The sequence below is a fragment of the Sceloporus occidentalis genome, unplaced genomic scaffold, assembly GCF_023333645.1.
Source record: "Sceloporus occidentalis isolate IW3139 unplaced genomic scaffold, rSceOcc1.0.p SCAF_49, whole genome shotgun sequence".
NCBI lineage: Eukaryota > Metazoa > Chordata > Lepidosauria > Squamata > Phrynosomatidae > Sceloporus > Sceloporus occidentalis.
The window spans coordinates 4,779,057-4,791,762 of NW_028317029.1; the positions used below are offsets into that span (position 1 = coordinate 4,779,057).

The 12,706-nt window shown below is 38.0% G+C and overlaps 1 protein-coding gene across 1 annotated transcript in view; it reads right to left on the reverse strand.

Annotated features, from left to right (window-relative positions):
* LOC149288940 (lambda-crystallin-like) overlaps positions 1–12,706 on the reverse strand; it is a 52,498-nt gene that overhangs the window by 12,534 nt on the left and 27,258 nt on the right. The window contains exon 3 of the mRNA XM_089491196.1: positions 1,158–1,319. Within this exon, the coding sequence (XP_089347322.1) occupies positions 1,158–1,319 (162 nt within the window). The remainder of the gene's footprint in view (positions 1–1,157; positions 1,320–12,706) is intronic.

Consider the following 12,706-nt stretch of genomic DNA (forward strand, 5'->3'; position numbering starts at 1 on the left):
ACAGTCTTACGCACTGGTTTAAGAGATTATTCTGAACAGTTTCATAGGGGCAATAAAGCTAGATATAATGCATTTAAACGAGATTAGTCACGTCACCTGCCTGGAGTCACACACGATGTTATGTTGGATATGGGGATCGTATAAAGTAGGTGGGTACTGCGTATAGCTGCTGTACAACTGCACGTAAGCTGTACTTGAGAAGCTGACTCATACAGTAGATGTAGTGCATTGGGAAACAACAGTAACATCAAAGATGGGGAATAATTCTATTCGTCTGCACTGCTTCTATGTAGGATTCCAGTGGCTAATTAGCGGTACATAGTTCATGTTATTAATGAATACAAATAATAGTCAGTTTTCCCAGTGGACCGCAGATGGCACATATTTCAGGATAACAAATGGTATTAAGAGGGTATTACAGATACTTAATCTCCAAGGATGACATCTGCCTAGGGTGAGGAACCAGAGTTTGAAGAGTGGAGGAGAGGGACTGGTAATAGAATTGGGCCGCTCTCTGGCTGGCAGGTATATTGTGCGTACATTGGCTCGCTGACTCAGCCAACGCTAACACAGATTGTTGGATCCGTACCTAGATCCACAACTTAGACAAAATTCCACCTGCCCAAACATTAGTAACATAATATTCTAATGGCATGTATGTTTTCCTTGTGTAGCAAACTTTACAGTCTAACCTTGGCCACAAGGCATATGTGTCATGTCCATTACCTAAGGTCTAAGGAACTACATGTAAGACACCAGAGAACTTTACACAGCTACGCATGAATGGTGTAATTTCTGATTGCAACTAGACTGAATCATCTACAAGATAGTAAATGAGATGAAAAACTGAAAATAGCAAACTAATTTTGTTCTTAATTCACTCACTCTAGAGAGTAGCCATTTTCCCATTTGGAGTCATAGTCACTGTTACTGCTCTGGAAGATCACTAATAGTCAACCAAAATGCATGTTATATCAAAACTTAGAAGCCTCATTACATGAGCTAATAGGGTATAATGACAATATGGTCATTAAATCAGTGAAATCGTCATTGTCTCCAGACTTCCAGGCAGACATTTTAGCTGGGAAACTTCATGAATATAAAATCACGATTATACGGATTATCTACCAATCTAGTCAAAAATGCTCAAGACTTACAGGGTGCGCTACTATGCAGTTCTTGACATGTTTAAGTCCATTAAACATCTTTGTAGGCGAAAGGCAGGATGTTGAGCTACTGATTATGGCTGTGTCATTGATGTGAAGGTCTATATCTGCAAATATCTTCAGTTTTAATTCCAGGCTCTCAGGAACACACTCCTAAAAACAATTAAAGAAAGCGCAATTATTTTTTTTATTACTGTAATCAAGTCCGTTCACAAAAATGCATATCACATATGCTTCCTAAAACATGAATATTATATATATTAACATTATTCTGACCATGTATCAATGCAGTGATAATTACATTCCTTGTTATCACAGACAAGGCAAGCTCTTTTTCCTGAGCTTAAAGATGCTGTCCTACTTAGACAAAACATTGAGTTCTTGAGTATCTTAAGCAAATAAACCCTATAAACTCTCCAGGCTTAACAATATGAAAACACAGAAAATTAAAGAAAAAAAACAAACTCAGTTTCAATGAAAATGACCCATTTTGTGTTTCTGGCAAGACTACGAGTAAGAATTTTTCTGTGAAGCTTTTGAACACTCAGCTGTACTAAGAATGATGTTTCTAATGCGACATTCAGCTATAAAGGGGGTCAGATTCATCAGCATAGGTGGAACAGCAACTTTAAAACCCATCTATTCCCTTTCTATGCATCGTTACTCCTGTCAGATGTAGGCGTCTTTAAAAACTTTACGTATAACCTGAATAACAAAAGTAAATTATTTGAATTTCACATATTCAGGGGTAGCCACAGACACCAAGCACTTGAAATTACATATTGCAATTACTTATTCTATTATTATTATATTTACGAATAATTTATTAAATATTGACAATGCTCGTTCACGAAACAGAGAGAGGAAAAAAAAGGTGTTAGAAAGCCAAGAAACCCTCATAACATTGTAAGTCTAATTTTCAGTTGATTTTCCACAATTTCATGCTACAATAACACCTTGATTACTTTTAGCGAACCTTAGAAGCATATCAGTTAAAGAATCATTATGTTCTCTGCATATTATCTTGACGCCTGGCTGATGTGGACCCATCAGCATGCCTCAGACCTTACAGTATATTGGACATTACTATAACACATGTTGTAGAGTGCATTGAGTTTCAACCCTGACTAATGTGACCTGTTACCTTTTTGTTGAGAAAGCCACCAAGGTGTCACTGAAATCTAATCTACTCCACCCTCTTGAAACAATGGTTTGTTTTCTCAGTGTGAATGAACGCACAGTTTTCTTCATTTGATTTCTGTATGATGGTGGACCTCAAACATCAGTCACCCAAGGCCTCACAGTCTACAACTACATAGAAAAGGAATCTGCTCAGCCACCAAGATCACATTTGAATATAAGAAATTCCAAAGAAATCAATAGTGTTTAATGTTACACAAACAATTACATTCAAACCCTGCAGAATAATGGACACAAAGTTGATAGAATAATTATTAGTCCCACAGTGGGTAGTGAGGTCTTCACAGGCCAGTTTAAATTTCACACTTAGGGTCATCATTAATGCGTCCTACATCATTTACTAAAGTTATGGTTTGTGTGCCTAATAAAGGGCTATCCCTGGCAAATTATTCGGCTTGAGGTACTAGGCTGTCTCTGTCTGATGTGATCAGTAAGGTGCCCATGCAAGCTATTCTAGAAGCAGGAGCTCACTTGGGTTGGCCATTCACCATGTAAAGTGATGTTGGTGAGATACATGTCATTCATAGTTACATAGTAGGTTGAAAAAAAGATCTAAGTCCATCAAGTTCAACCCTTCTATCTAACCTTCCAATTCTTGATCCAAAAGAAGGCAAACAAACCCTAATTAAGCTACTTCGAATTCTTCTTGACTCCAAGAGGCAATCGGATTTCTCCTTGGATCAAGAATCTCTAAAATATTACTGTTATTCTATTTATATCCCTACAAAATCACATACTTAAAGTCATATAAGGCAAGCGCTGTCTGTTTCTGCCAAAATCTGTATACATTATTGTAATGGACAAATATATATCATTATCTATTACACTGCATCATTAAAGGTAAGATTGTGTAATGCGGCAGCATGTTTAAGGTTACGGCACAACATGTATTGTATGATAATATATTTACTAAACACGAAGAGCAATACCCTGACACACTGACTGCTTAACTACATGCGTGCTTTGAAGATGTGTCTTCCAAAAAGTATAGGTTATGTGCAGAGAAATTGCAAATAATTTAAGTTTTAATTAAACGTTTCCCAGATGACCAACGGAAAGACTGATTGCAAAACTGTATAGAATTTTCCATGACATTAACCTACAGCCAACAGTGGGATATATATTATAGTTTTAATTTAAATGTGGATACCTATGTTATTTGGGTCCAGAAACATTAATGTGTTACTTTCCTGGTATGCAGTGCAGAACTATCTGTATCTGGGTTTGGTTATCCCTACATTCCCTCTCTACCAGAAAGAGGAGCGTTCTAGGAGGAAGGCCTTGAAAGTTCCCACTAAAAATACTTATATATTTGTTTAGGTTTAAGTATATCTTCCCTGCATAAGTGAAATTTGCACTCGTTTCTTTTAAGTAATAAAAATTGTTTGTGTTGATAAACCGTAACATAGAATTGCATGGCAGATAAGAACCAAGTCATACAATCTCACAACTGCTTACAAAGGAAGGCCAGGTGTGGTTGCTTACATCGTGGTTATATGATGCTGCCCCTAGATTTCCCGCACATAATATTATCAGGATCTGTTAGTATGATTATTATTCTATGTTGATTCTTGCACGTTTCCCTAATCCTTCTATTTGAATGCCTGGGTTATATAAAAACGAAGCACATTTTAGCCTTAGTTGATAAGTATTTTTATACAATAATTAGACTAATTCTGGTACCCCTGCAATAAGAACATTTTAATATTTTCCGATTCATTTTACTGAATGCATTAACATCAAACTTTTCATGAATCATAATGCAGAATGCAATGGTTTAGATGCATCCTTCATTGGCAGATACTGTACAAATCCAAACATGCGTGCAATGAGATGTTGTTGATATTGGTAAATTACTGAAGGCAGCAGTAAGTGCTCACACACAGTCATGTGAAAAAGAAACTACACCTTTCTTAAAATCTTTGTAGTTCTATAAATATATGTTCTTTGTGTTCATTTTTTTTTCTTCGTTTTTTGCCATTTTTTTAGCAGGGGTTAATACGGGGTTAACTCAACTGCTCTGAGCAACTTGGCTTGGATTTTAGTCTCCCTGGCAAAGGGCACGGCAAGGTACACCTCTGAGCAACTTGGCTCCGTACGAGTGACTATTGGTCGCCGGCAGGGAGCTAATCTGGCATCAATCAATGAAGGGCATATGCAGACCCTTCTTTCCCTTCCAGATCAAAATCAAAGGAGGGCCAGAGCTCCTCCGAAGAGACCCACTGAAGTCTTCAGGGGGGAAGGCTCAACCATCCCCCACTAAAAAGCAGAGTTTTCGGGAAAATGGTCCTCTGTGGTGTTTTCAACTTGTAACAAATCCATACAATCAGTGTCGGTATTTAAAAATCAAAACTAAAAACAAACGTGAAGTGGTTTTGTGCCATGCTATTTCAGGCCCCAGCCCATGGCTGTTATCAGCCATAGGCCAGGGCATATTTAAGTGAGAAGAATAAAAATACAATAAAGAGGGAGGATCGAACAAAAATGTGGGTGGTTAAATCAGCTCCCTTGTTGTGAATGTTCCCTCGCACATCACATGAAACACATGGAGACCGCCCTGGTGCACTGATACCAGGGGGCTCATAAAACCACACGCTGGGCTTTGTGAGCCTACTCAACCTTAAGGCCTGAGGACCAAGCTTTCCCACACTAACAGATACTCACTTGATCTCAGCCAAAAGGCAGAGAAGCGACAGGACAGGACAAGTGGGTCACTGACACTGAGCTATGCTTACATAGCTTCCCTGACTTTGACACTTTAATTGCCTCTGATCTTGACCCTGACCTCATTTATTGTAGAGGAATACATACACCTGGATTGCTTTACTTAATTGTTTGCCTACTGATTTGGATTTAATTCCTCTAGAGACTGTAGTGATTCAATATCACTTCAATGTCACTCAAAGCATAATTTATGTTGCTTTAAAAAGCGTATGGTGAAAGAGAATAGAAAAATATTATTATGGAATAGTTGGCACAGGAACAAACATGCTCTGAATGAAAAAGATTAAAGTTACCCAATATACCTTTGTGATTTTGGGTGGAGGCATGTAAATTACTTACCCTTTGTTACATGGGCAAGAAATAGGCATCATGCAACAACTGGTACAAAATCAAAAAGTGACAAACTGTTGACACTTTCTTTTTTTATATTTTGTTTCTAATTCTTTTTTTAAAGTTACAGATTTATATAAATTTCCCGGCTTTATGATTTTTTTTTGTTTTAGAGTTTCTCCTTTCCACAAAAACTAATGTTTAATTTACTAAGAATTAAAAAGAAGGGGAACGTATTATTTTGTGTAGTTAGATTATGCAGGAAACTTGCTTTATATTTGGTCTCTCCCAACCCCTTCAAATTGCTGCAACCTAATCATGATGGCTTGCATTTCAACAATGGCAAAGTATGTTCTGGTAAAGTGTAAACAGTTTCTTTCAGGATACCTGCAGAGCCAAAGGTTTGAGTCTCCGTACAAAGATGTAAAAAAGGGAAAAAGAATGAGGCTTTTGTGAGCAGGATAGTGAAATAGTATGCCATCCACCTAGAAGGATTATATGATAACTGGTGAGCAAGAAAGCTCAAAGCTTGCAGAAACTTAAACCAGTTCAGATTATACAAAGTGCATGAATGGGCCTTTTTTTAAACTGAGAGGCTCATTATACTGGTATAATCATAGCCTGCTTTTGGACCGCTCCAATAACCTTTCTGTCAAAATTGGAAGCACCCACCAGTCCACATGGGCTGAAAGAACCTGGCATTCTCCTGCGTATGGCATGACCTGTTGCACAACTTCAGAGAGTCTAGACAAGACTGAATATTAGGTACCCTGGGAAAGCAGAGTAGACAACAGAGGGAGTATGATGTTTTTCTTGATGACATTTTGCTGTATAAAATAAATAGGAGGTAAATGTTTCACATGGATAAAAAAACAACTCCTTTTTGTTTGTCAATATAATGTTTTGGAGATATGTATTAAAAAATAAGGGTTTGTTTCACCTCATGGAAGCTGGGATCCATGTTAAAGGCAGCAGAACAGGCATTTTCTCTACTCAAATTCTCTCCATTTTCCACAACAGCCAACAACAGGTAGAGATAACTTTAATAAGGGCAGAATAATCATACCGAGAGGAGGTAGTTAATGGATGATCACAGTACTATACATATACTTTTTTCCAAATCTATGATTTGTTTCTGATTTTTTTTAAAATGTCTAATTTCAGGTCTTTTAGACATCTACACACCGATTCCTTATTTTAAAAAAACAACAGAATGTTTTCCCCACATGATGGGAGGTGGCTACACTCAACAAATACATCACAGATAAAAATCATTCCAAGGGGAATGACCTTGCATTTGGTTTCTCCCTTGCGATGCTGCCAACGAGTAATGCCGAGCGCTGGGATATGATGTCATATCCCAGCGCTCTGTAGCGAGGTCAGGTGCACCATCATGGAGGCCTGCAAGAAGAAGGACTTCAGAAAGGAGAAAGATAAGTGATAGGGGAGTATAAAATAGATTAAAAAAGGCAGAGATAAAGAATAAGATATAGGGGAGAGATAATGAGGAAGAAAGAGCAAGAGGAGAGCTAGGAACAAGGAAAGAAAAGGGAGAGATAGTGAGAAGGGAGAGGGACAGGCAAAAAAAGGACAATATGGGAAAATGAGAAGAGATCAAGGAGAGATGAGATAAAGTGAAAGGCGAGAGAAAGGAGAGAGAGATGGGGACAAAAGTGAGAGCTAATGAAAAAGAGGAACGTTAGTGATATGGGAACGATGAGATATAAAAAAAAAAAAAGGTAAGAGATAATTAAAATGGGAGACCAAAGAAAAGGGGGAGAGATAAAAGAGAAAGGAGAAGTAACGAGAAAAAAGAGATACAGAGAAAGAATGAGAAAGAAAAGAGAAAGAGAGGGAGTGAAAGGTAGAATATAAAAATCCCTTCAGATTTCATCCGAACCGAAATAGGAGGAAACAAAATTTGTTGTGTGAAAACGAACGTACCAAAAACTAATAAATGTGTCCAAATTGTTTTTGGTCCATTTGTACAAGTCTATAAAAGAAGTGTACCTGGGACTGGAACATCATGGATAAGGCTACCAGCTTGTTATGCTACAAGCGTACAGCCTGCTAATGCATTAGGATAGTAATGTGTGTGTATGTGTGTGTGGGTATTGGATGGGCTGCTTGGATCAGTGTCATCTTGGATCCTCAACCTTTTCTTAATATGCCCCTGGTTCGAAAGCATGATATGGTTAATAAAAAAAAATGCCATATTACAGTAAAAGTGTAACTCTTTCAAGTACTTTCAATTTTCTGGAAAAAGTTCTAACATTTCCTCCTATGATCTTGCAACAAAGTCTATTACTTCAATGTGTGCAACCCGAAAACATTTAAAATATGTTATTTTAAATTAGAGTAATTAAAGATGAGAGCTTTGTTAATCTCTTAACAGCCTCCCATAATCGCATATCCTGAACATAGTGTCCCTCAGAAAGGTATTATAATGAGAATGTGTCATTTCATTTAAGAAGGACCCAAGCAATAGGATGCAATGTGAAGATAAAATCAAGTTTAAATTATTATGCACACCATGCTTAATCCCATATGATACCAATAAAGTAGTATATCTTGTCTGTGCATTAGCTGTATTTAACCTTATTCTAGTGCTTATTGAATGCTGGCTCCAAGTACGGTCAGCTAAAAACAGGGATAAGGTTGTAGTTTTGTTTAATTCTGTGATACAGATCTATGTATAACTTGCACAACCAGCCATCATATTATATCAACCTTAATATGTTTTAAGGAAGTATGTTTTCCCCATGATGCAGGACGTGATAAAATATACCAGAAGAAAGACAGTTAGACTTAATATATATAATGTTTATTCCTTATATCTGGACAGCGGTTACACAGCTGAGGTGAGAAAACTGGACATCTGGTTTCTTCTCTTGGCTTTAAGACCATTAAAAGTAAGTGTTAGTCAATATAAATGAAGCAGTAATAAAACTACATCATTATATGCTGATTAAAAGCATTTCTAATTCACTTGGCAAAGCTACCCAGATATTCCGTAACAGAAGCAAATTAGGCAGCTGAATCGGATGCCAACTTATGAAATGATGTAACTAGTCTGCTTCTTTTATTTTATTATCATCTCTACATAAATATGATCTAACTTATAGACCTGAAAACATGAGCAACCAACTTCTTCTTTATATCAACTTTTTTACAGCACCAAATAAGTGTTTTTTTGAATGAAAACTCTTATTAGGCAGACCTATTTATTTTGTCATGCAAATTAAGCACGGAACAAAAACAAATGTTGGTCCTTATTTTTATAAGTAGCTCAGTGGCAAAGTTTGGAACGAGGAGGAATCCACATGGAAACCAATGAAATGTACCTGCTGGTTTAATCACTTTGATCTAGGATTGCTCTTTATAAATAAGGAACCGTTCCCTATTGCTAAGTATTAAGACCTGGCCAACCAGTCTAATGATCCGGAGGTTCATGGCACCCTCGTTTATAAGTTGATTATCCGATAAGGTGGAAGAAACTCGTACCCAGAAAGAAGGGGCTGTAATGCAATTTTAGTGTTCAAGGGAAGGTTGATGTCCCCAGTGGACCGTTTATACATCAGCCCAAACACCTGTAAAATAATTTAGGGTCTTTAGGAAGCAATTCAAGGAGCTATTTTCTGATTGAGACACACTATGTTGTATTATCACAATGTTTCAATCTAAAAAGAACAGTGTGGGAGTCTAAAGGAATTAAGGAAGGTCTCCTAAACAATAATTGAAAAAAATTAAATGTGACCAAATATTTTCGCCTATACTAATGCCAATTCTCTCAAGGTCCTACAGAATGGGATTGTCTATTTTTACAACTCTGGAAACATCACTAGTAAATGACTTATTTTCTCAGATTTGGTCACTGAGTGAAAGAGATAAAACCTGATTTGTTTACTTAAAGTTCTCTATCTCTTTCCGGAGATTAAATCTGGTTTGGTGAAACTGAAGATGTGGCAGTCAAGGACTGATCATATCTTGTAAGTAAAATTTCTACATTGTGGTCCAATATTTGTTGAAGATAAGAAGCTTGCAAATATTTGATTGTCTGCTCTTGAAATTTGTTAACAGGTTTCAGTTGTTTAATCTGAGATTTTTATTTATGGGGTAAAGACTCAATAGATTTCCTTAATTATTTTAAGTGTTTACCATAAAAATCCAAAAATATTCCATTTAAGACTATTAAGATCTGAGCAAAACTTAGTTTGGAATACTAATCAAGCATTCACATACCAGTAAAACTCTACAAACTATTAACTCTGTTAGGCTAGGTTTCCACTTGGGTATTTTTTGCTAAAAACGCCCATAATAACGCCAATTCAGCCACACGGCGTTATACTAGTGAAAAAACGCTGCGGCCAGATGTTGGCTGTTCTTCAATAGAAAATCGCACAATGCCATATCCACTTGGCGTTTTTCTGTTTTTCAGTCCTCTTTGGCGTTTTACTGCTTTTTTGGGCTCTGTGGCAGTTTTTCAGAATCGCAGCATGTTGACACTCTGGCGTTTTTTGCAAGGAAATCTTGGCGTTTTTCTCCAATAGAAGTCTATGGGAGAGAAAAACGCCATGAAAACGCCATGTGGGTTTTGCCTTGGTATTTTTGATGGCGTTTTTTTCCACAGTTACAAAACAGGGGCAGGACCCAGGAAGAGCTGCCATTTTCCCAGTACTGTGGTAAAACTTTTATCTGCTTGTACACTGTGTGCTGTCTCTGTGTAATTTATTAGCAGCATGGCACCCAGAATCGTCTTTGATGTGTCCAAGCTTATTCAACTAGTGAGTATCCCTTGCAATTTGCAATATCATTTGGGGCCAATCTTCCTAGAGGAGCAGACATTCAGAATAAGGCACACCTTACAAACCACAGAAAAGAGAAAAAAGGGTCCGCCGGGGTGTGTTTAAGTAGAACTCTGCCAAGGAAATGACATCAGGAGGGGGCAGATACTTGCAATTTATCCTAATCCCTTTTAGCTGGGTGTAAAGGCTGGCAAAACTGCCTAAGGTCAAAAAAGCAATTTCCACAGAAAGGCTAAAACGCCAGAAAAAAACTCCAGAAAAAATGCCAAAACGCAGGAAAATGCAGTGACAGTTTTCCTGGCGTTTTTCATCAAGAAAATAACGCAGGAAAAATACCCAAGTGTATTATACATGCCTTATACATGCATACATTAACAGGATTTGTACAAATCAAGCCTATTCATTAAAAAAAGGAAATTATCGTGTTAACATTTTACTTTTCATTGGTAAAATTAAAACTTGCATCAGAATAGTAGAAAGTGATTAGTAAAACAAAGTATGTGTGATGACAAATAAACTTTATTGCATTACTGATCCACATAAGAGCAGCCCAAAACAGGCAGCGCCCATGACGCATTTCGCTTATATACTCTTAATTATAAGTCCGCAGACCAAAAGCCTTCACACCTTGTTTAAACATATTAGGTGTACATACGAAATACTGGTCAAGGGCTAATTAAGTAGTTACCACTTAAGAAAAACATAAAACATACTACATTAATGTGGATTAAACCAGATATAGTCAAAGTTGTGTAATATACCGTGTGCAAAGTGTTTAACCTTTATGTCAAATATTTTAAGGTTCCCAAAAGAATGGGCACATGAGAACTAAAGACAGTGTATAAAAACGTAACTTTTATTCAGACAATAAGGTTAAAATCAAAAGAAAGTTACAATTGTGATCCATCTGGAAAAGGTTATGGGCTGGCTCCTGCCTACATCTGGGAAGTAGCAGACCCTGTCCTACTTTACCTGAAGCAGATCACTCCAATGGGCAATTGGGCTCCACCATTGGGCCACAGCTCAAGTAGGCAAGTTGAGGTGATCTCTCCCCTATTAACACTGCAGAAGTCAATGCCTCAAGTGGAGGTCTCATTTTGGTTTTAGTGACTGTTGCTTTTGTAGGCTAATTGGATTGATGAGTTAGAAATATTACCGAAAATCATAAAAAAACACATAGATTAGATGATGTATTTTTTTTTCAAACCTAGATCGTGTGAGCCTGGCTAATTAGGTACATTCTTTTGGAAATGGGAAAAATATACACACAAGGAAAGGTGGAAAAGAGATTCCAAAAAAGAGAACGCCCACCAAAAATAGGTATTATGTTATATGAGACTTTTTTGACCTTATTGTGTGTGTGCAAAGACATAGCTATTTTTTATATCTTTTTTTTTACATCTTTATGTAAAATTTGCCTTTATGTGAATATTCTCTCCACACACCATTTGCTTGTACATTTTTAGATTTTAGAAGTGTTGTGACCCTATATATTTCATTCAAAAGGCAACATCCTTACACATGTGAGCTGTATTTGTCTTTTCACTTTTAACACTTATAAATAAGGACTTCTGAAGACCTCAGTTGAAAGAAGCAGCTCCTGCAAATTTCCCTATGTTAATTGTTATTAGTTAAGCTTTATGAACTAGCCTTATTACTTTCTGAGTTTTCTTCCTTCAGTTCAGCGTGAGTGCAGTAAGTTCTTACAAACGTCTGATGAAAGACTTCAGTTGAAATACATTTTGTAATCACGTCAGAGGAGTTCAGTGAAGAAAATCGTGTCACAGCATAGCGTCTGGAAATGTTTCTCAATATTAGCTTCTGAACCAAATATTTGCATTGTTACACATGCTCGAGTCGTATTAAAATTTTTTACCCAATGGGGACATCATAACCAATGGGGGTCAGGGGGTGACTGGGGGATTTTAAGGGGCATTAAAGATACAGACTAATGTCCCTGACACTTATGATATAGTAGAATGCACATTAAAGTACTCTATAAGTACTGCCCCCAACGTCAGCCGGAACTCCCACTGACGTCAGCGGGACCGCCCACCGACGTCAGTGGGCAGTCCTGGCCGCGCCCCGCAACGGAAGGCTCCGGGTAAACGGAGTGAAGAAGTTCCCAGGTATGGGTATTGCACACAGGACTGGAGGTGACTACCTCACCTGCAGGGACACAGGGCCGTAGGTAGGGCGAGGTTAGGCGCAGCTGCAGCCTCCAGGACTGGTTGGGGAGATCACAGATCTCCCTAACAAGCTCAACGGGGCCCCGTGGTGAATCACATTGGTGCGAGCAATGTGATTCACCACAAAGCCCCTAAAAAAACAGTAGCGATTCTATAGGGGAGGGGGGGGAAGGCTGCCTCCCCTGGGCCGGTCTTCAGGGGACTGCCGAGGCAGCTGCATGATTGTGCTCTCCCCAACCAGCCCTGCTCATCAGGTGCCCCCGTGGGCAGTGCGCTTCCAGGCAACATCAGC